Here is a 24,308-nt window from a genome sequence, read left to right as displayed (position 1 = left end):
CTATTAGGATGTAAAGGAGTCTGTTCATGGCAGGAAGAAGAGCAGGTGGGGTTTTTTTCACATGGCTATCCCTTAATCAACAATGAGAAGTACATGATCTGGTCAGGGTTGCACTGCTATTTTCTGGATCTTCCAGTAACGAATCAGCTCTTGCATTTCTTATATTAAGATAGAAATGGCACTTTATTGACTAAATTACCACGGAACATCCCAAGGTTGTCACTGGGGCTCTGTAAAAACAAGGTCTGTCTCACTAGTGGAACAGCAGCACCCCTCTTCCAGTAACTCCATCTACTAGTCCTTATCTCTCTCCCTCCCTTGGGTACTTAATCTAGTTACTCCTTACACCACTTTCTCCTTCCCATCTCTACTCTCCTCACCAATGCTTTGCGATTGTTTCATAGGTCCAAGGAAGGTTTCTTTCCGAGCTCCAGGATGCAATAAGGTTAATAATATGAGTGACAGTGGAAGGGAAAGGGGTGGGCAGACACAATGAGCTTCTTCTGAGTTGTAAAGTTCTGGTTTATAGCAGAATGTTCCAGCCTGTTCCTGAATATCGTACAATGTTTCCTTGTCTTTTCAGAACCTGGAGTTCAAAGCAAAGGAGAAATTGCATTTACTGTTGACAGCATTGATGACAGCTCCTCATTCCAAAGACATGATCCCTGTGCATGCTGCAGCCTCCCTTTGTTACCTCAACAGAAATGATCAAGACGCCACTGAATACATCATGAGCTATCTTTACGACGGTCACACCTACCAAACGAATCTGGTACGTGATTCATAAAATGCTTAACTCTTTAAGAAGGTCAAACTCGTCCTCAAACCCAACAGTCACCCTCCCTACAATCCTCACTGAAAGAGCTCACCCCATCCGCCCCAGGTTGATTGAGAGCTCAAGTGAGTAGGGCACAAAAGAGGGTTCAGAGAAGTCGTGGAGACCTTTGCCAGGAATCAGCTCCATTCCAATCGGTGGATAAGGAGACAATGAGGAGTTTTCTAAGCTTCTGGGTTATAGAAGAGGTGTCGCTTCTCAATGGTGGAGGAGGACCATGAGTATGGCCACCAGAACTGCGCACTAAACTCCAGGTGCAGTCTCACCCAATGTCTTGCACAGTAGATAAAGGACCAACCAAAGCACAATAGACAAGACAGCATCTGTTTGAGATCTGAAAAATTTGTGAGCATCAGCACTCAGTGCCCTTGGGTCCTGGGTCTGCAGTGAGTGTTAATCACTACCAGAGGTAGAGGCCTAGCTGATTGTCTGATGAAATTCCAACAGATTTCAGTCTCATTTATTAGTTAGAGCCAGCCGGATATATTGCAATGTCTCAAAGCAAGGTGAGACTTCAAATTGCTATCGCTTGGTCAGCATACCCACCATTAAACTTGGGGTGAGAGATCTTTGCAAATGTTAAGGAGAAAGTGATAGATTAGTTTCCTCTTCCATTTTGCAGGCACTGGATGTGGTGATAAGGTATCTCGGGATATATAAGACTTTCCCAATCCAAGTTGTCCTGAAACAGATCCAAACCTCTCGTATTTACAAGGTTAGTCAGCAGATTTAATGACTTTTCCTTTAGTTGAGCGACTTTAAATAATGTAACTATCAATATTCTAGAAATATCCAAGTCATGGGGGAAATATCTAGATCATGATGAGATAAAGTGATATAATGCCTTAACACATCTGAAGTAAGACCAGGGAAGGCCAACATTATTCACAGGTCCGGCAGAGCAATGGTGAGAGAGAAACCTGAAGCATTAAATTTGTTTTATAGAAGTTATAAAACTATGAGAGGCATTGGTAGGGTAGACGGGGTTAGGGTTCCTCCTAGTTTTATTTTCCAGACTGGAAATGTCAAAGATAAGTGAGCAAAGCTTTAAGGTGAGAGGGGCAAGTTTTTGACAGAGTGATGGGTGCATGGAACAGGCTGACAGGGGTGGTGGTGGAAGCAGATACGATAGTGGCACTTAAGGGACTTTATGATAGGCACGTGGTCGTGCAGGAAAAGGAGGAATATGGATCACATGCACGCAGAAGAGATCAGTTTAATTTGACATCATGATCAGCACGTACATTGAGGGCCAAAGGGCCTGTTCCTGTGCTGTACAGCTCTGTGCTCTGTGTTCGAGGAATTAGGATTTATATTAATGCAGATTAAAGTTTGGGAGCTACATGAATGGTGGTCAAGGGACTGCAATTGGTGGTTGTGGGGAGAGGGACTGGAGCCATGGATGTATGGGAAAGGCAGTTAAAGGTTCTGAAATGGAGGGAGGAGTTCACGCTGTGGTGGGGTTGAAAGCTTGATGTTCACCTAATGACGAATGATGAATAATGATGAACCTAATGGGGTTCAGGCCATTTAACACACACACACAAGCAGTTGTGATGAGTGCTAGGAAAGCGAGCTCCTGCTGCTGTTCCGTGGAGGACTCCACAACTATCCCGGGGTTAGGGTTCCTCCTAGTTTGCCAGTCTGGGGGTTCACCTCTTGCACAGACCCCCCACAAAGCCAACCTCCCCAGAAGGACATTGGACATCTTCTGGTTTTGATTCAATCTATCCAGTTGTATAGATCCCACTTGCCTCAGGAATAGCCCCTGACCCCATCACACCCCATCCCCCTCTCTCACACCATCCTCCATCCTAACCCCATCACAGCTCACCCCCAGCATATTCTTCACAGCTCATTCTCTGCCCTGACCCCATCATACCTCGACGCCCACCCTGAAGCTATCACAACCTGTCCCCCACCCTAACCCCTTCACCCCCCCTGCCACAACCCATCCCTTGTCCCTCCTGGGTTTGACGGTCTGGGAGTTAAGTCCCCAATTTTCCAAATATGCTTCATGTCTCATCACACTTGCATCACGAGACCCACATAATCACAGCAAACACAATCCGATGTTTGGATTTCAGTTTTACTTACGAGTGAAAAGCCTGAAATCAGAACCACTGCTTCACAATATTCCAGGAGAGAGCATGGGCACGAGTCACCAGGCTCTCCACCCACCATAACAACACCTTGCCACAGCTCACCAATTTAGGATCATCATCTCTTTACTTTTACCCTTTGTGGATATCACTTCCATCTTCTTTAGCATTGGCCATGATGTTCCATTGAAGACAAACTTCAGCCACCCCCTCTGCTTCCACAAGATTTCCTATGTTACTCGCAAGTTAGAAGCAGCCCCTCAAACGTGCTACGCAGACAGGTGATCCAATTGAGATCTTTTAGATGGTTGAGGGATTTGATGGGGCATTAAGAGTAGAATAAGCTAGGCTGTTTAAGTCTGAAATCAGGACATTTCTTCAGACGCAAGGTCCTGGAAATCCAGAACATTTCCCCAGTGAAACTTTGGTTTCAGGACAGGGAGCAGTTGGTTGTTCTAGAGTAAGGTGATCAAAAGGTTTGTAAGTGAGCACTGTTCGTCAGCTAAAAGAAAAGTGGAGCAGGTAGGACACTGGATGGGAACCTCCTCTTCCCACACATCACACCAACACAACAGGCTCTACTTCATTTAATCTTCATATTCTGCACGTTTAACAAAATAATTTTAATGTTTCATGGCTGCAGCATCGGTTAGAGGCACTAGATTTATTGGTCGTCGTTGGAACGCGGCGCATTATGGAAGCTAATATGTACCACACTGTGGCTAATGTGCTGATGAAAAAACTATGGGAAGACCCAGTCGTGGTAAGGAACTTGATATGTAGGTTCCCTGGTGACTTGTAGCATCGGGTAGTAAACATCAGCTGTCCCAGAATCAGCCACGCATTGCACTTCATCACAATGTGGACCGTGCTATAGACAGGCAGGAAAACTCTATCCATTGCTCCTCTATCAGAATTCCATCAGGCAATGTAATGGATACTTTAGCTGATGTTGGGCTCCTGTCTGAAGCCACCCCTTTCTGACACTGAGTGCCAGGGATTATACATTAGTAAAGATGATTGATGGTATACAGCACAGTGACTTGCTGTCTGTGCAACATTACCCCAGCAAAATCCCGAATCAATCGAGCTCTGGCGATTCTGTTTTTATGTTCAAACTGAATTTAACTCATGCTAACAACCCAGATAAACTGGCTATTCCGCCTGTTTGTGAGCTTGTACAGTGAATGACGTGATCCTATATACCAATTAGCATTGCCAATATTGTAGTTCAAAATTTAGGGGCTGTTTCTCAATCTTAACCTCTCCCTCAAGACGATACCACGCTAGATAGGGCTCTTAAAAATAGCGTAGTCAGGGGATATGGGGAGAAGGCAGGAATGGGGTACTGATTGGGGATGATCAGCCATGATCACATTGAATGGCGGTGCTGGCTCGAAGGGCCAAATGGCCTACTCCTGCACCTATTGTCTATTGTCTATTGTCATGTTGATTTCACACGTGAAAAGCTTGAATTTGTTAATCTTGTACTCAATCCCACGTTCCTCATGAATGAATCCACCAGATTCAAAGCAAGATTGTTCATTAGTTTGTACTTTTCACATATATGCTTTTACCACCGAACAGTTAGCTTTCTATTTAAAAAATAGGATTTCACTTGTAATGTAGTATTACTGTGTAAGCTTCATTCGTCTTGTGTGTTTATTAGTGAAATGGTTAAGGTAACTGTGTGAATACTTGGCCAATAAACTTATTCATTCATTCATTCATTCATTCATTCATTCATAGGGATTCATATTTAGTTGGCAGGCAGTGACAAGTGGGGTACTGCCACGCTCAGTTTTTGTTCATTTCATATGTCATAGGAGCAGCAGTAGGTCATTCGGCCCATCATTCAATCATGGCTGATCTATCTTTCACTTTCAACGCCATTCGCATGCCTTCTCCCCATAACCCCTGACACACTTACTAATCAAGTATCTGTCAATCTCCGCCCAGTGACTAGGCTTCCACAGCAGTCTGTGGCAATGAATTCCACAGATTCACCACCCTCTGACAAAATAAATTCCTTTGATTTTGACTAAAGAAATTCCTTCTCATCTCCTTTCTTAAGGTACGTCCTTTTATTCTGAGGCTATTCCCTCTGGTTCTAGACTCTCCCACCAGTGCAAACATTCTCCCCACATCCACTCCATCCAGGCCTTTCACTATTCAGTAAGTTTGAATGAGGTCTCCCCCTCATCCTTCTGAACTCCAGTGAGTACAGGCCCAGTGCTGCCAAACTCTTTCTCTTTATACATCTCTAATGATGATGAGGAAACGATGCATATTATCTCCAAGATGCAGTTTAACATGGATAAGTGTGTGGTTATCCATTTAGCTTACACCAGGGTAGGGGAAATAATGACCATAGGACATAGGTTTAAGGTGAGAGGGGAGGATTTAATAGGAACCTGAGGGGCTTTTTTTTCACACTGAGGATGATGGGCATGTGGAGCTAGCTGCCATTGAAGGTGGTTGAAGCAGTTACTATAACAACATTGAATAGACATTTAGACAGGTACATGGAAGGGAAAGAGTTAGAGGGATATGGGGCAAACACGGGCGGTGGGACTAGCAGAGATGGCCATCTTGGTCGGCATGGACAAGTTGAGCCGAAGGTCCTGTTTCCCTGCTCAATGACTCACTGACTATATAAACAAAAATACATTATTATCTAGATGGTGATAGATTGGGAAAAGGGGAAGTAGAACAAGGCCTGGATAGCAACAATTGCCCAGTACAGTCACATCCTCTTTATAGTGTTACGAGCGGAACAGTACACAGTACTTCAACTGTGGCCTCACCAAGTTTTACCGAGACCTCCTTGCTCTTCTACCCTGTCTCAGCCGATGAAGACAAGCATCCTCTGTGCCCTTTTCACCACCATACCTGCTTGTGCTGCCACATTCGGGGATCTGTGGACCTGTACACAACATTCCCTTTGTTGGTGAGGCCACACCTGGGGTACAGTGCATAGTTTTGGTCCCTTCCCAAAACAATAAGGGCTGGAGGCAGTCTAAACAAGATTTACCAGCTCATTCCTGGAATGAAGGGACTGTCCCCTCAGGAGAGGCTACACCGGTTTGTTTTTTATGTTTGTAGTTTAGAAAAATAAGGGGTGATCTTATTCAAACATATAAGATCCGAAGGGTGGGTTGACAGCATAGATGTTGAGATGTTTCACAAGCAGCAGGATCACGAACAAAGGGATATTGTTGTAAAATAAGGCGCCTTGGAGGAACCAATCAAAGGGTAGTTGTGTAGGTTATTTTTTCTGATTGGGGACCTCTTCTTCTTATCGAGTCCACACACAATGAGGTTGTTCAGCCAGAGCTAAACACACGTCTCACCATCTGCATGCAATGGCGTCTGTCTTGCGCTTCTTGTGCTTCTTGTGCGTGGTGGTAGAAAGATTGGTGAAAACAGGGCCACGGCAGAATGCTCTTTCCTTGACCCCATTGGGGACCTGTAACCAGTAGAGTGCCACTAGGATTTGGTGCTGAGTCCACTGTTGTATGTTATTTACATTAACGGTTTGGATGATAGTGTAGTAAACATTGTTGGTAAATTTGCAGATGGCACCAAAATCTGTGTGGTAAATTGGACAGTATGGAAGGATATCATAATCATACTTTATAAGCCAAGTATGTTTTGCAACATAGAGGAATTTGATTTACCATACAGTCATACCAATAAAAAGCAAAAAAAACACACAAAATACATTTTAAAATAAACATCCACCACAGTGACTCCTCCACATTCCTCACTGTGATGGAAGATGAAAAAAAAGTTAAATCTCTTCCCTTCTTTGTTCTCCCGCGGTCGGGGGCCTCGAGCCTTCCATTGACGTGACGATCTTGGCTCCCGTAGGCGGCGGTCGGGCCCTCCGTGCCGGGGCAATCAAGCTCCCCTATCGGGGGGGGGGGGTGATCTCAGCTCCCAGTGCCGGGCGATCGGACCCCTGGTTGAACCTCGTGCATCTTTGGTGCTTCCCGACATCAGTCTCTACCCGAGACTGCGAGCTCCTCGATGTTGAAATCTTAGAAAGCGTCTGATACCCGCTTGAATCTTTCAAAAGCTACAATGTGATAAATACACTTAAACAAATAAAACTGAAGCAAATAAATGTAAACAGAAGAACCAACCTTGGAGGGGTGAGAGTGAGAGATGGGAAAAATATACTAAATAACGTGAGTGATCATGAATGAGGTACTTACCTGCAAGCCAGCCAGGAAATCCGTTCGACCGGAGCCCGTAATGACGTGACCCGTTTAAATCCGATACCCATTTAAATCTTTTCCGTCCACCACTACATCCAATTAGTTCAAATGGTAATAGTACCCGCATCAGACAGCTTTAAGAAATTCTCCGTGAATACCTTCAGTAATACTTGAAGGTCAAAACATAATTGGTGACACATCATGTTAATACGATGTTAATAGAGACATTTAACAAGCGCTTAACAATACCCCCACAAGCGGAGATTTTAATTGTTTTTTTTCACCAAATTTCAAACTCCGGATTACAAAACATGGGGAGGGGGAATTGTCCCCCACCTCTCAAAACATGGGAGGGGCGTATCCCCCCATCCCCCCTCAGGATTTCCGCCCATGAGAATGCACATTGGTATGTTAAATCAAGACAGGACTTACACAGTAAGTGGTAGTGTTATAGAACAGAGAGATCTGGATGTACAGGTCCATTTTTCTCTAAAAGTGTTGAGCCAGGTGGACAATGTGGTGAAGAAGGTGTTTGGTATCTTGGCTTTATTGGGGAAGATATTGAGAGAAGTGTAAACTTCCAGCTATATGAAGGATGTCATTAAATTGAAAGAGTGCAAAAAAGTTTCACTAGGATGCTACCTGTACTTGCGGGCTTGAGTTATAAGGAGAGATTGGATAGGCTAGGTCTTTTTCTTTGCAGCATAGAAGGCTGAGTGGTGACCTTACATTGGTGTACAAGATCATATGGGCATGCATAAGGTTAATGCTCATAGTTTTTTTTTCCAGAGTAGAGAATTCTAAAACTAGAGGGGATAGGCTTAAGATGAGAGGGGAGAGATTTAAAAGGGACCTTAAGAGCAATTTTTCACTCAAAGGGTAGTCGGCATCTGGAATGAGCTGCCAGGGGAAGCTGGATACAATAATGGCTTTCAAAAGATATTTGAACAAATATAAGGGTAGGAAGAATGTAGAGGGATATAGGTCAAATGCAGGCAAATGGGACAAGCCTAGAATGCTATGGCCAGCATGGACAAGTTGGGCCATAGGGCCAGTTTCTTGTCTGCATAGTTCTTTGACTTTATAATGATGCATAAATTAACCCTTTGCTTTCTGTGTTCAGGCTGTGTCTCGCCGGGCAGCCATGATTGTGAATATGCTGGGCATGAAAAGGGGTGTGTGGGATGATGTTGAAGAGTGAGTCCTTAACAAGCTTTTTTGCAATTAAATTAACCCAAAGTTTTTCCTTCCTACCAGCTCTATAATCAGAGTGGGCTTTGCAATCTGTGGTACAGGTCTTGCAGAGGATGCATGCAACACCAAACAGGGCCCTCCAGACAACCTGATCATGTGGAACATTGCTCCTGAAAAATGGTCCTAAACCCACTCTCATCTGACTTAGGCGGACCCCCTCCTCTTGGGCTACACAGAACGGCCTTCTACCCTCTCTGGACCTCTAATGTCTACTGTCTGACAGTTCCCCTGCGGCCAGCAGATTTAACAATCTATCACAGGGCCTCAGTGCAACCAAGGATGCATCTCATCAAGCCCACCTCAAGGCACACAAAACATCTAATAATCCAATATCTTCATTTTAAAGAACACATGTCCCCCATCTCCTCCCTGAAATCTTCAACTACAATGTGCTTCTCCACAATGAATACAGATGAGAAGTATTGATTTGAGACATCACCCACATCTTCTGGCTCCACACAGTTTTCCCTTTTATACGTCGAGTCGAGTTTATTGTCACATGCACAGGTACGTTGAGGTACATGAAATCTTCCTTGCAGCAGTATCACAGGCACATAGATCACCATCCTGTCACCAACTAGAGAGTGGTCCTGAGCTACCTCTAATCTACCTCATTAGAGACCCTCGGGCTATCCCTAATCAGAGTTTATTGGACTTTATCTTGCACTAAACATTTTTTCCTTTATCTTGTATCTATTTGCTGTGGGCGGCTTCAATGTAATCATGTATAGTCTTTCCACTGAGTGGATAGCCCGCAACAAAAAACTTTTCACTGTACACGTGACAATAAACAAAACTAAACTAAACTAGATTTAGACAACAAACAAAAACATAAATTACATATAAATTCTACAAGATACAAAAAGATAAAAACTGCAAAAATAAAATCCCTTTGGTTCATCAGGGGAGCTATCCTCTTCTTATTTATCCTCTTGCTCCTAATATAAATAACATGCTTTGGGATTTTCCTCAATCTTGCTGCCAGTGATACAGTGCTCCCCACCCCGTTATTTCCTTCTTTGCACTTATTAAACCCCTGAAGAATCTCCAGTGTTTTCAGTTTCCTACACCTGCCATGTGCTTCCTGTTTTTTTCCTTTTACTCAACCTTCAATATCCCTTGACATAAAAGATCCTTGGACTTGCTACCATTTTTTTCATGCTGACAGGAAAATATTGGTCCAGAAATCCTACAATTTTAAGTGATCCACTTGTCAACTGTAGACCTACCTGCAATGATCTGAGTCTACTTCTGCCACATCTTGTCTTATGCCGTGCCATTTGCCTCCTGAACCACTCGCTACACGAGTCCTGCACCAACATGACGAGACCTCCTTGCGCTTGGCTCATCTGCCATCTCGCTCCAATTAGATATTAGTCCATCTTTAGATTCCTTTTCCTGAAGCGCATGATGTCAAACTTCCATTTGCTAGGTTTTTGTGCTCTCACACAACGTATCCAAATAGTTGCAGAATTCTCATTTTGCTCATCAGAACATGCCTTCCCACCTATTTTCATGTCATCAGCAAACTTGGATACATTACAGTCTCCTCCTCTGGGCCATTAATTTAAATCATATTTATTTGGTGGAAAGAACTGAACTGGGACTCCACTGGTTATTTAATTCTGACTCTCTGCTTCCCTCTTTATAACCAATCTTCAGTCCATCCGAACATACTATCCCACTATTTCTGAAGTGCTCTTGTATTGAGACTCCAACCACTTGCCCAGCTACACTCGCTTGACACCATCACAACCCATCCCTCATCCTGACCCCACCATACCCCAACCCTATCCCTAACATCTAATCTTCTCGGAGAATAATTTATTGTTTTCCTCCTCATTAGGCAGCTGGAAGATAATGACGCATTGGCCCGGGGAAGAGCAGTCATCTCTTTGGTGAGATAGTTCCCCGATGTGTTTTGGTTTGACGTTTATTCCTGTGAAGAGGAACATTAACCTTGGGGAGAATCAGAATGTATCACAGACAGTCTTCATAAGCTCCCAGACGAAAAGTACTGATTGCAAACAGAGCAAAGCTCCGTTCAATCATTGCAGTGTCTGTACATCACTGTATGCCAATTTATTTCCTGAACTGACTAACCATGTCTTCACTTAGAGGTGTAGCTTTGAAGCTGGGGTAATAGTTTGGAGGAAGACCAATGTTAGGAATTGTAATTGTTTTAGGGCAGGTGAGGGGTTAGGATTGGTTTGGGGCTTGAGGTTCAGCAAGTTAGTTCATCCAGTCAGGAGGGTCAGGAGGGGAATCATGAAACTCTGGGAACTGGAATTCTCAGAGGTCTGTGAGGAGTTTGCTGTCTGAAGCTTAGGGGCGACCGCGCCTTTGCGGTTGCAGCTCCTAGACTGTGGAACAGCATCCCCCTTCCCATCAGAACTGCCCCCTCCATCGACTCCTTTAAGTCAAGACTAAAATCTTATCTATACTCCCAAGCCTTTCCTGACGTCCACTGAGCGAGGGCTATATGTATATATGTATGTAGTTTGTTTGTTTATACTATTCTTATAACAAATGTAAAGCACTTTGGCCAACGAGAGTTGTTTTTTAAATGTGCTATATAAATAAATGTGACTTGACTTGACTTGAACTGAACAGAATACTCCAATACCAGGCAGTGAGTTGGAAATCGGATTCTTTATTCAAAAAGCAGATTTGTTCGCCAGATGGCATTTAGAAATTCCTGCAGCCTGAACGTCAGGTCCTGCCTCGTTGTAGATGATATGTTTCCTGTTTGCTCCCTCATGAAGTAAAATGGTGTCCTCCCTCCTTCTGTTTACAGGGCATTCTTGGGCTGCCCAACCGGAAAGTGCTTAACACACTGCTTGAGATGCTGGAGTCAGACATCAGCCAGTACGTGCGATTCCAGGTCTGTGCATTATGCTGACTACAGTGGCAGCTCGGTTCCTTTAGATCTAGAGATGTACGTTGTATCTGAAACTGTATCTGAGAACCAGTCCAGAACATGGGAATGGCAGTCAGCTGCCTGTCAATGAGAAATGTCTCCCAGGCGAGCCCCTAAAGTGACACAGAATCCCACAGCGTTAGTGAGATAGGGGTGGAATATGTTGCCCCAGTGATGCATTTTCATGTTCATAAGTGATAGGAGCAGAATTAGGCCATTCGGCCCATCAAGTCTACTCTGCCATTCAATCATGGCTGATCTATCTTTCCCTCTTAACCGCATTCTCCTGCCTTCTCCCCATAACTCTTGACACCTGAAATAATCAAAATTATCTCTACCTCTGCCATAAAAATATCACTTGATTTGGCCTCCTTCCTTTTAGTCTGGAGACAGCATAGAGAGCTTTATTCTACATCTGACATGTCCTAAAAGTGTTTGCTGGGATGGCGTAGAGAAGTGTAATCTGTATCTAATGTTCTCCTGGTCCCTGGATGAGGCTTATTGACTGAACATTTCCATCAGAGCTTGACCTCAGAGGAATGATCCTGAAGCGGTGGACAGGTGTTGGAGAATTCTCCAAGGTAATGGTAAATGACTTTAGGTGATCTTCACCCGGTTTTACCATGATACGTACCAGCTAAGTTGTTGCTCATGGTAAGTCTTGACAACCTTTGGTTTCTCCATTGCTGTAGCTTCCTCTCTTGGCTTTTTGCAGCCTTGTTGGGAGGCCGTGTTGTTTTATGGTGCATTCACAGGCCTCCACTGCTGAGCACAATATAGCCACGTCACTGTTTACATGACCTATGAAGCTGAGCGAGTCCACAAAACCAGGTGAACGTCCAACAGGCCGTTCTCACTTTCCACGTAGACATTTTCACCCAATCTAACCCGTGCTGACCCTCCCCTGAGAATGTTTGGTGGGACAGTGTAGAGACATGATCGCCCTCTCTGTGAGTCGGCAATGGGACAATGTAGAGGGTGCTTTACTTTGAATCTCCCTGTTATAGGGGTGTTTGATAGAGCAGTGCAGAGAGCTCTACTCAGTAAACAATTCATGGCCCACTGCAAAAAGGCCTCATGCTCAAGCACTCCCGTCCCTCTGGAGAATAAACAAATTTCTTCCTGTCCGAGGTCTGATTTGTTTTTGGGGGCACTTGGATGTTTATATTCTGCACTCTCTGTGGCCTGCTCTGGTTTCATGCAGCTGGTTGTAATCCACTATGTGCTGTTTGTTGACAGATAATGCGCACATTTGCTAAGCTGCATCTGAAAGATGATCAAGTGAAGCTGAGCCTGATGAACCGACAGCTTGGAGGAGGACCACTTGCCAGGTATCGTGACGAGAATCAACACAGTCACACACAGGGTTGCCAACTTTCTCACTCCCAAATAAGGGACAAAAGGTCACAATGCGGGACAAATTCCCGACGGCTATTCGTTGACCGACTCGGCCGTGGCTGGGTGAATGATGAGTTGGTCTGGGTGCTGGACTGCACACAAAGCCCAGCCGGCGGGCCAGCTGAGGAGTTTTGGCCCGCGCAACGTTGCGCACAAAGTCCAGCACCCCATCCAACTCATGATCAGCCATGAGAAGGAGGGGTGGTGGTGTCGGCAGTAAGCGAAGGTCCAAAGGTCGGACAGCTGGCCGGGCTGGCACTACATCGGGACGGGTGAGGCGGATTTCTGCAGATTGTCCTTAATTTAATCTGCAGAAAGTTAAATGACTGCCCCCGTGAGAGCAAACTCATCCCTATCAACCCATGTGCCAGCTCCTGCTTCAACGCCTCACTGATATGAGTGGACTTTGGGGCCAATCATGCCCACACATACGCAGTCTCATCTCACAGGCAACATACCTCAGCGAGGTTAACAAATGATCCAGCATGAGTTGGTGATTGCAGGAAACGAGAGAAGGGAGAAGTAAATTTAACAGTAAGATGCAAACGTATGTTTCTCTAATTCCCACTGGCGTTCTGTGCCAATAAACAGACGTTGACCATCTAAATCAGTCAATTGAAGCCACATGAGGGCCACCTGGCATTGGTCAGAATGTCTGTGTTCTGATAATATTGGAGCACAAATTCAGCAACCCTGAGCAAGTGGCATCAAGGCAAGGCTGCTGTCTCCCTCCCCCACACAGATGTTTGTGGTCAGGTTAATCAACAATTATCTTCGCATGAGCTCCTGGTTCATTTACCGGGAGCTCATTCCATCGAATCTGTTTAAAAGTTCTGCAGACCGTCCTGGATTGGCACTGGTTAAGGTTCAATGTCGTGTTCGGAAACTCACATGTCATCATAAGTGTCAGTGAAGATGATGGTGCCAGCTCTCTGCCTACCAGGGTAATGGAGCAGGGCAGACCAGATATCAGCTGGCTCACACTTTCAGTTTAGTATATAACTTTATTGCGTTTTAAAGTTCAACTTAATTTAACTTAGCAGCGGTTTTATAAATTACAATTTAACCATTTGAACATTTAGTTAGCTTTTTATTTAGCCATAGAGTTGTGGAGCCTGGCAACACCCCTCCCTTCACCACCTCCAGTTTAAATTCCATTTGGAATATTTTGGAGGACCAAGAAACGAAGAACCAAGAACAGGCCTTTCAGTCCAACTTGCCCACACTGACCAGCATGCTCCATTTACACTAGACCAGTGGTTCCCAACCTTTTTTTGGCCATGCCCCACCTAATCACCTCTAAAATCCTGATGCCCCCCCCCCCCCACATATTTTAGCACGAGCAGACAAATAAATAATTCTCAGAAAATGGAATTTACTCAAAATAACATCTGAAACATAAACTACATATGTTTACCTGATGCCCCACTTAAAAATCAAATTGCCCCCCTGTGGGGCGTACGCCCCACGTTGGGAACCACTGCACTAGACCTACCTGCCTGCATTTGGCCAATATACATCTATACCTATCTTGTCCATGTACCTGTCCAAATATTTTATGAACATTGTGGTAATACCTGCCTCAGATACCTCCTCCAGCAGCTTGATCCACATTCCTACCACCCTTTGTGTAAAAATGTTGCTCCTTAAGTTCCTATTAAATTCTCTCTCCCCCCCTCCCCCCCCCCCCCCCCCCCCTCTTCCCCTGCTCCCACCCCCTGCTCTCCTCCCCCCAGATTTTAATAAATGCCATTTTTATACATTTTTGTTTCATCAAGCAGAAATTACAGCAGTGTTTATACATAGTCCCCCCCATTTCAGGGCACCATAATGTTTGGGATACAGCAATGTCATATAAATGAAAGTCATGTTTAGTATTTTGTTGCATATCCTTTGCATGCAATGACTGCTTGAAGTCTGCGATTATTAGACATCACCAGTTGCTGGGTGTCTTCTCTGGTGATGTTCTGCCAGGCCTGTATTGCAGCCATCTTGAGCTTATGCTTGTTTTGGGGGCTAGTCCCCTTCAGTTTTCTCTTCAGCATATAAAAGGCATGCTTAATTGGATTCAAGAATTGACCATTTTATAGCTTTGAAAAACTCCTTTGTTGCTTTAGCAGTAAGTTTGGGATCAATGGTTTGCAGTAGAATGAACTGCCGGCCAATGAATTTTGAGGCATGTTTGAACTTGAGCAGATAGGATGTGTCTACATTTCAGAATTCATTGTGCTACAACCATCAGCAGTTGTATCATTAATGAAAATAAGTGAAACATTACCTTCAGCAGCCATACATGCCCAGGACATAACACCCCCACCACCGTGTTTCACAGATGAGGTGGTTTGCTTTGGATCTTGTGCAGTTTCTTCTCTCCTCCACACTTTGCTCTTGCCATCACTCTGATATAAGTTAATCGTCATCTCATCTGTCCACAAGACCTTTTTCCAGATCTGTGGTTGCTCTTTTAAGTACTTCTTGGCAAACTGTAACCTGGCCATTGTAGCAGCACCTAGTGGTGGGGCTGGGAAATCAGAACCCTCGTCATTGGTCGGCACTGTCAAGTGACCACGGGGGTTCGTTCGCGGGCTTTTAGTTAGTAATTAGCGCTCGTCAATTCGACAGGAGCTGTGTCTGTTCGCTAGACTAGGTACGCGGTATTACATGCTTTTGTTTGTGTTTTGTTAATAAAACCCATTACCTGCCTGGCCTCACTACACCAATCTATTTTTACAGCTAACCAGTGGTTTGCATCTTGCAGTGTAGCCTCTGTATTTCTGTTCATGAAGTCTTCTGCGGACAGTGGTCATTGACAAATCCACACCTGACTCCTGAAGAGTGTTTCTGATCTGTCGGACAGGTGTTTGGGGATTTTTCTTTATTATAGGGATCATTCTTATGTCATCAGCTGTGGAGGTCTTCCTTGGCCTGCCTGTCCCTTTGCGATTAGTAAGCTCACCAGTGCTTATTGATGTTCCAAACAGTTGATTTTGGTAAGCCTAAGGTTTGGCTGATGTCTCTTAACGGTTTTATTCGTTTTTCTCAGTCTAATAATGGCTTATTTGACTTTAATTGGTCCTCATGTTGATAAACAGCAATAAAAGTTTCCAAAGATGATGGAAAGACTAGGTGCTGAGAGCTCTCTTATACCTGCAGGAGGCAATTAAACACACCTGAGCAATTCAAACACCAGTGAAGCCAAGTGTCCCAAACATTATGGTGGGGAGGGGAAACTATGTATAAACACAGTTGTAATTTCTACCTGGTGAAACCAAAATGTATAAAAGTACCCTTTAATAATATCTGTCAATGTGCACTTTAACCACACGTGCTTTTTTTTAAATTACAAATCTCAAATTGTGCAGTACAGAGGCAAATAAATAAATGATGGGTCTTTGTCCCAAACATTATGGCGGGCACTGTATGTACAATAGATGAGTGTTTGGGAATCTACCGGGATGTGTTTGCCAGCTGCCACGGGACCCAGAGTTACTCCAACACCATGTGTCTATCTTCGGTATATACTAGCATCTGCTGTTCCTTTATACACATATAATTTGGCTTAGTTATAATCAGACAATTAAAGGTTTAGGCTCCATCAGTATTTAACCCAATTAATATTCAAGCTTAAGGTGAGTGGAAAAAATCCAGTATGGCTTCCACTGCATTTACAAACATGTTTTTGATCAACCAAATGTTAGGAAGCCCATGCACATGCAGGAGTCTGTAAAATTAGTTACTGATGATCCAGCACAGACTGTGTTTCAGTTCCAGAGGTTGAATACCTCCAAGGACATGGTCCATTTACTGAGGCCTCTGACTTACTCAGTACCTCCTGAAATCTGTCCATGATCAACGATGTCAACCTCCAAACCCAATTTTTTAAGACTATAATTAGAAATTATTTTACTCTGGTTTATGAGTGTCCAATGCCCATTGTTTGCTTCATTACAGGGAGGCTGATAGACAAATGAAGATCCTTGAAAAAAGTTCCAGTAACCAAAAAATGACGCTGCCAGCCCAGGCCTTCTAGGGGAGATGCTACACTGCACTTGCACTCATTTCACTTTTAAATTTGCTCAGCCTTGCTAGGTCTCAATGTTTTTCGCCATAAGAACATAGCCTGGAAAGAACTGAGGTTATTCGGTACATTGTATTAAACGGTCTCAGATCTTTTTAGGCCCGGCTGCCTTCTTCCTGTTAGAAATGGGGGACATACAATCAGATACCTTTGTTTTAGGATCACACCTAGCTTATAGAATTTCCAATGTAGATTGAGATAAAGCTGGGAAATGTGACATTCTGCTCTATATTGTTTCATTTTCCCCTTTCCTGGACTCCCCTAGCTCTACGATTAATGTTTTGCTGGTGTCCAATTTGCTGGTCGTCTCTGTTCCAGACAAGTGTCGGCAGTGCACATAGAGCCAAGTTTATTTCGATTGTTACATTACAGGAGCCATGACCTATTCTGACCCCTGACCTTATCCACACACAGCCAAGCTCTTTGTATTTATGAGCAACAAACCATTACCTGATTTTTCCTCCCACAGATAAACGTGGACTGAGAATAAATGCAGCACTTGTGCTGTACCTAGCACTCAGGCCTATGATGCAAATTCTGGTAGGACATCTTGAGTAAATGACAGGGACCTCAGGAGCGTTGATGTACAGGAACCTTGAGTTGCAAGTCCATAGCTCCCTGAAAGTGGTGACACTGGTGGTAAAGGCAGCACTTGGTATATTTGCCTTCCTATGCAGTCATTCATATAATTAATTGGAACGTCATGTTGCAGCTGTGCAAAACATTGTTTAGACCACATTTGCAGTACTGTGTACAGTTCTGGTCACCACACAAGAAAAAATATGGTAGCAATAAAGAATGCAGAAGAGATTCACCAGGATGTTGCCCAGAAGGGAGGGCTGGGGTTTAAGGAGAGATTGGATTGCTTTCTGATCACATGACAATGCAGGAATTGTTAGGGGAAATCAGCATGTCTTGCTTGCCTTTATAAGCAAAGGCTATTCATAGGCAGGGGACATGGGTCATGATGTTGCAACTGTGCAAGTCATTGGTTAGGCTACAGGAAACATTAGAAAGAATGCAGAACAGGTTCACCAGGATGTTGCCTGGAATGAAGGGCTTTAGTTATGAGACTGGATAGGTTAGGGTTCTCATTGGAGCACAGGAGGCAGAGTAGTGACCTTATAGAGGTCCATTTTTTAAACAATTGCCTCCTTATTTTGCAACAATGTTCCCTTATTTGGGACTCTCCTGCCAGTGAAAACATCTCAGCCTGCACCGAGTCAAAATCCCTTATGATCTTAAGTATTTGAATAAGGTAATTCCTTATTCTACTAAACTCCAAGGAATACAGATCAAGCTGTTGAGCCTCGTTCGGTATGTCAACTCTCCCATCCCAGGAATGAGCCTGGCGAATGAATCTCCTTTGGATTGCCTTCTATGTTAATATGGTTTTTTTTGTTAAGAGGATCAAACTTGCACACGTGTGGTCTTTCCAAAAGCCTTTTTCAAAGTTACCGTACAAAGGTTAGCAGTACACCTACTGGTCAATGAGTAAAGTTGAAAGAGACATCTTAGTGTTTAAACATGAACAGGCAACACTCCAATTCTTCATTGATAAGAGGGAAACCTTTCTGTGTTCATTTTAAAGTGAACCTAATAAGTAGAAAACAGTAACATGTGATTATCAGTATTGTGAACCCAGCTGGATTTACCATGTATTCACTAAATATAATAGAGGGCATCAGAGGCAGATACATTATGGCTCATTTTGTTAAATTTTCATTTGCACCTGGCTATGTCATTGAACGTACAAATGTTTTCTCCTAAAATACAAACCTGAGCAGGTACACACAGGTTGTGAAAAAAAGAAATCATCAAATTCAGACTCTTCTCTGTTGGACTCACATTGTAATAAACTTTTTCTTGAATTTACCCGCTCAAGATAGTGCAATTTTAAATGTTAATCAATTGTGAATGGTGATATTTCCTTTTCCCACTACTACATGCATGAGTTATGGGAGAGAAATCACTGACATGTTTTGCTTTTCGTCCTCAATCCTGGTGGAACACATTATAATACCTTGTCCAACACGGTCAGCTTACGGCCAGTACATCCTCTACTGGGCCAATGGAGCAGCTTCTTTCACCTGAAGCAGGTTGTTTTTGTGTTGCTCTACCACATGGTGGTATTGATAAACCCCAAAAACATAAAAAGTTTTTTTCCTGACACCTTCAATCCAGAGACACACGAAGTACAGAACAAACTACTGGAAATTCAAAAACTCAGAAGTCCGCTGCTTGGTGCTCCATAACAATTATTTGTCACCGTAATGTGCTTGACACTATTCCTTACCTTTTGTATCCAATGTATACAAAGGCATAAGAGTCATGTGTAACTAGGCCAAACTGTGATGGTCTTAATCCTTGACCCCAAACCTGGGTCTTAAGCACATTAGCTACCTTGTTGCAATAAGACTTTTGCCCCGACACCGAAGCAATCTGAAGTTGAACTTGGACAAATTTCTCTCAGCCTTGGAACCAGCAAATGATTTCTGCAGCCTTTGCAGCTGTATTCCCTATGCTCGCATTCAAATCTTTTAACATGGTATCTTTGAAACATCTACCAGCAACAGACTACTTTTGCCTACTCAGTCCAATCCTGCCACTGTCTACCCAAATAGGATGTAATAATTGCCAACAGAAGCTGTGCCTTGGGTGAGATATAACAGTAAACCAATGTTTGCTCCTGTGTAGAACACATTGTGAAACTGGGAATATGGTAAGAGAGGGTATTTGGTGCAGAGGGGAAAGGAGGTGATAGCACTTACTTGTGCAAGGCTGGCTGACTGGATGAGACTAGTAGGGTACCACGCACGGTGGGGGGGGGGGGGGGGGAAATGGACGATTAATCAGCGAGATTGTCGTGTGGGTCTGGAACTCCATGACTCAAAGAGCAGAAGGCAGAAACCATCATGTTTCAGAGCTTGGATGTGTATTTCAAGGGCTGGAACCTAGTCCAGGAAGAATTTGACTGAGTGGCTTTTTCAGCTCTCACAGACATAATGTGTTGAACAGACTCTGTCTGCCGTGTGGAGTGTCTATGATTCTACGGAGAAAGTAACCTGTAATTTGCTGTGTGCAAATGCTATCACATTGCTTTTGGTACTTTGCCAGTCACCTGGATGTGCAAGATGGATTCCCCACTGCCTGGGCTCACACTTAAACATCCAGTGGAGTGAGGGTTCCTAGAAACTGCGCAGCCCAGAACCGGTGTTTTCAAGACTAACTGTATGGCACTAGACTTAAAAACAAACATTTATTAAAGGCAAGAAAATCACCTACAGAAAGGAGTGAAAATGGGATTCGGTTTCTGATACACAGAGCAGCTGCTTTCAGTGAACAAAATGTTCGATAGTTTAGCATTTATTTTCTTGAACATTTGTAACCAGTGTCAAAAAGGGATGTTGTGGATATCCAGCAGGTGAAATAGTTCCGTGGCAGTCACATTCCTAAATGAAACATATACGAGACCAGGAGGAATGAGCTGAGAAACGTGACTAAAACGGGGAGCTCTTTCAAACGAGCCATGTCTGCGATAATGGGCTGTCCGGCAGCCTTCCTCTCTACCTTCAGATTCAGTAACATCCTCAGGGCAGGGTCGCAAATGAAAAGGGACAACAAAAGTCATTGGGCACCTATTGATCTTAGCCAGTGCCATCTGCTAAAAGAAGGGAAAGCTGACAGAACAAAGTGTTCCCTTCCGTAGAAAGGCCTATGGTAATTCACACACCAAACATTTGCCTCTGTCAGCCAGCCTGCAGTATGGAAAATCCATTCCAGAGGATCAAAGCATATCTACAAGCTTAAAGTAACCTTCCTGCTTTTTGGGGACCACATTAATAAATGTCTTGTAAAGGACTGCCCCTTTAGGAAGGCGAGAGATTATTTTCATGGACTCCGAGCTGCGAGGTAGAGGGACGTAGATCTCTTTGGTATAACGGACTGTGCCATCTTCAAGGGCAACAAGAGTCTTTTTCCTACCCATTGTTACCTGTAAGAAAAATAACTTGCATAAGTGTGTGTAAAAGCATTCGTATCTAATTCTGAATAAAAGCAAAGTCTTGTATTCAATTAGCTGGGATCTACAGAAGTGATGATGGAAAGTGGAGTAGAGATGAGGGGAAGCCATTCTAGCTTCAAAAACTGAAAATGAAAAACTTGTTTATGCCAGAAACCAGAAATAAAAACAAAATGTTGGACACACCCAGCAGTCAAGTGGCATCTATGGAGAAACAAAAGCAATTAATATTTGAAGTTGAAGACTTCATTTTTTACTTTAAACATTAACTGTAAATAGACACTTAGTGACCTGCATCTTCTCTTTTCGTCTCACTCAACAACTTACATTTGCTCCTGCGTACCAGCGAACCAGGCGTTGGGTTGCCAAAATGTATCCTGTACGAACAAAAGCCCCTGTGGGAAGATAGACAAGTAATCATTATTCCAGCTTACAGAACAAAACGCAAGAGGCGACTGATAAAGAGCACACTCTCCTTTCCATGCACAGTCTACAAACACGACACAACTAGAAGTTTTAAATTTTATCTGTGAAAATTAGTTTTACTGTATCATCATATGTAAACCTTAGAATCAAGTCGCTACTGGTACCAATTAGTGGTAACAAAGCTTGTACTGGGAAGAACTCAGGAGAAGAGACTGGACAAGGGACAGAACAAGACGGAATCAGGTATTTGGAGAGGGGTTTTGTGAGGCAAGAGCAGGCAACAGCTATATTTCTGCCAGTGCAGTCCTGTGGATTTTGGGAAGGAGATAGGGCAGCACTGGGCTGGGGAACTATAAGATTAGTGGCTGTGGTTTGGATTGTTCCTGAATGAGTGGAGGGCTATGCATTCAGATGGGGAGAGATTGGAGTGGGTATGGTAAATGGAGAAGTCAAGACAGTTGATGTCACGCTGACAGTTGGAAATAAAAAAGTTCAGTGAGGGAAGAAGGCCGGCAGGGAGGGTCACAGTACTGTGTTGAGGCCAAGCATCAGCGCCCCAGAATACTCATATCTCCCATGATATTTCACGCTTACAACATTTGCTGTTCAGCGGTGTAAGTTCCTATGCTTATTATATGGCTGTTACTAATGGTTCCACTGCACGGAGTACTGGATTGCTTCCTTCTCTCTTGCCCTTCAAGAAAGGCCTATTGTTTTTACATCAGGAGTGTTTTATTGTCATATTGAAACAGAACAATGAAATTCTTACTTGCAGCAAATGCAATTGTTATTTTTATTTAGTTTGCTATTAGGTCTTAAATCCAGATATCTTTCTATGCCCAATAGTCTTTGGGCAAACAACACTTATCCCATTCAAGCCTAATACATACCATCTCCCTTCTTCCACCCATAACGGTGGCCTGGGCTGTTGCCGCCCAGATTTTTTGAACTGCCTCCTGCCTTTTTGGATGCATATCTCATGGCAATGACCGCTATCTGTGGAAATTCCAAAAATCCTAAAGGGAATATTAAAAGAAGAAATTTATGTTAACGGAAAAACAACATTGCAACACTTGAAATAGTAAACCAAAGTGAAATTTCTCTCATATGTTTATATTAAAGCTATTGCTTCCTATTTATAAATTAACTTGAACTTAGAAAACTGCATAACAATTTAAACAAAAGGAGATGGCGGAATTAGAACTGGCAGCCTAGAGCAAAGATACTAGATACAAGATAAACCACTCCTGCAAAATCCAATTAACTGACATGTAGTACGCAATGGAGTGTAACTTCCGCCATTTCAGTAAACCCGACCCAACTTCATTTCTGCCTCTTTACATTATACATTACAAATACCGGTGACCCCTGCATGGCAGCCAGTTATGGAAATTCACCCTTAAAGAATTCACAAATTGCCGACTAAAAATTTGAGATAAATAAATCAATATTTTTTCAACTAGTGTTTCTTGATGCAAGACACAACTTTATGGAAAATCATGAAATTGACTGTTTTCAAGGAATGTAATGCCCCTGTCCCACTTAGGAAACCTGAACGGAAACATCTGGAGACTTTGCGCCCCACTCAAGGTTTCCGTGCGGCTCCCGGAGGTTTTTGTCAGTCTCCCTACCTGCTACCTCCGGCAACCACCTGCAACCTCCGGGAACCGCACGGAAACCTTGGGTCGGGCGCAAAGTCTCCAGAGGTTTCCGTTCAGGTTTCCTAAGTGGGACAGGGGCATAACTCCCATTCTCTTCCTCCTCTCCCCCCTCCTCCATAATGTAGAATCACCTCTGTGTGGATATCTACATACACCATGAATGCATCAAAATAATTAACATATTAATTAGAAACTGTACAACGCTCTAATTGGACTGGAGGACAATGTGCACATCTAGACACTGTGACAACCAGAGGGTTTCAAACAGAGCACACTGCAGGGAGGAAGGTGGCTGCTCTCCAAAGCAAGCGCTTAATGTAGATGACATTGTCTAACTTGTTAGCATGGATTGAAAACTAGCTGTCACATAGAAAAGAGAGTTGCAGTAAATTATTTTTTTTAAGGTTGGATATATATATATATATATATATATATATATATATATATATATATAATAAAAAATTAAAGATAACCAGAGGGCCAAGATCCAATCTCTGGGCAGACACACATCCGTATCTATATATATTAATGACTTGAAGGAGCGGCCAGAGTTTAAGATATCCAGGTTTCCCAATGACACAAAAATAGGTGAAAGGGCAAGTTGTGATTCTGCAACAGGGTATCAGCAGGGTAAATGCGTGGGTGGAAACCTGGTAAATGGAGGGGAACCTGGTAAATGTGGGGAATTATTAGACACTTTGGTAAGAGGAATCAAAAAGCAGATTATCTCGGTGGAAGAGGCTGCAAATGAAGTTCAGAACGATCAAGATGTTCTTATGTATCTATCTCACAAAGTCAGCAAGTGCAGTGAGTAAAGAGGGCAAATTACATATTGTAAAGGGTCTGGAGATTAGAAATCTAGAGGATTTATTACAATTGTGCAGGGTGGTGGTGAGGCAACACCTGGAGTACTATATACAGTTTTGGCCCCCTTACCTAAGAAAGGATATGGAAGCAATCCAAAGGAGATTTATCAGGCTAATTCCTGGGATGTGATGGTTGACCCATCGGGGATACCTAAATAGATTGGGTCAGTATTCCTTAACTTTTAGAAGAATGAGAGGTGATATTGAAACACAAGTTCCTAAGGGACATGAAAGATATTCCTTTGAGCAAGCTTTTACCGTTGTAATCCTTCCTCTAATTTCCCTGAAACTTCATATTTATACTCACTTCAAATATGTCTCTACCCTATCACATTTCTGAAAGGAGTCCGATAAAAGTTGCCCCACCCTTGTTTCCTCCTTCTTCCCACGCCCATATGGTACAAAGGTTTGAATGCGCGCACCAGACTCGGAAATAGCTTCTTCCCCTGTTAACAAGCTTCTGATTGGCCCTTCCATAATCTAGCAAACTGTCAATTCACCTCCATCCCATTGTGAACATTGGG

At 43.4% G+C, this 24,308-nt stretch overlaps 2 protein-coding genes across 2 annotated transcripts in view; one reads left to right on the top strand and one right to left on the bottom strand.

Moving 5' to 3' along the window:
* LOC116987745 (protein HEATR9-like) overlaps positions 1-18,029 on the top strand; it is a 36,317-nt gene extending 18,288 nt beyond the window's left edge. The window contains exons 8-15 of the mRNA XM_033043977.1: positions 584-772; positions 1,458-1,550; positions 3,581-3,700; positions 8,284-8,357; positions 10,261-10,312; positions 11,212-11,298; positions 12,574-12,665; positions 16,684-18,029. Of these exons, the coding sequence (XP_032899868.1) occupies positions 584-772; positions 1,458-1,550; positions 3,581-3,700; positions 8,284-8,357; positions 10,261-10,312; positions 11,212-11,298; positions 12,574-12,665; positions 16,684-16,762 (786 nt within the window). The 3' untranslated portion in view covers positions 16,763-18,029. The remainder of the gene's footprint in view (positions 1-583; positions 773-1,457; positions 1,551-3,580; positions 3,701-8,283; positions 8,358-10,260; positions 10,313-11,211; positions 11,299-12,573; positions 12,666-16,683) is intronic.
* Positions 18,030-20,055: 2,026 nt separating this feature from the next.
* mrpl27 (mitochondrial ribosomal protein L27) overlaps positions 20,056-24,308 on the bottom strand; it is an 8,652-nt gene continuing 4,399 nt past the window's right edge. Inside the window, exons 2-4 of the mRNA XM_033044467.1 lie at positions 22,148-22,273; positions 21,159-21,226; positions 20,056-20,804 (exon numbers count right to left, since the gene is read on the bottom strand). Of these exons, the coding sequence (XP_032900358.1) occupies positions 20,598-20,804; positions 21,159-21,226; positions 22,148-22,273 (401 nt within the window). The 3' untranslated portion in view covers positions 20,056-20,597. The remainder of the gene's footprint in view (positions 20,805-21,158; positions 21,227-22,147; positions 22,274-24,308) is intronic.

The sequence above is a fragment of the Amblyraja radiata genome, chromosome 26 (genome assembly GCF_010909765.2).
Source record: "Amblyraja radiata isolate CabotCenter1 chromosome 26, sAmbRad1.1.pri, whole genome shotgun sequence".
Taxonomy (NCBI): domain Eukaryota; kingdom Metazoa; phylum Chordata; class Chondrichthyes; order Rajiformes; family Rajidae; genus Amblyraja; species Amblyraja radiata.
This window is presented reverse-complemented; position numbering and strand designations above follow the sequence as displayed.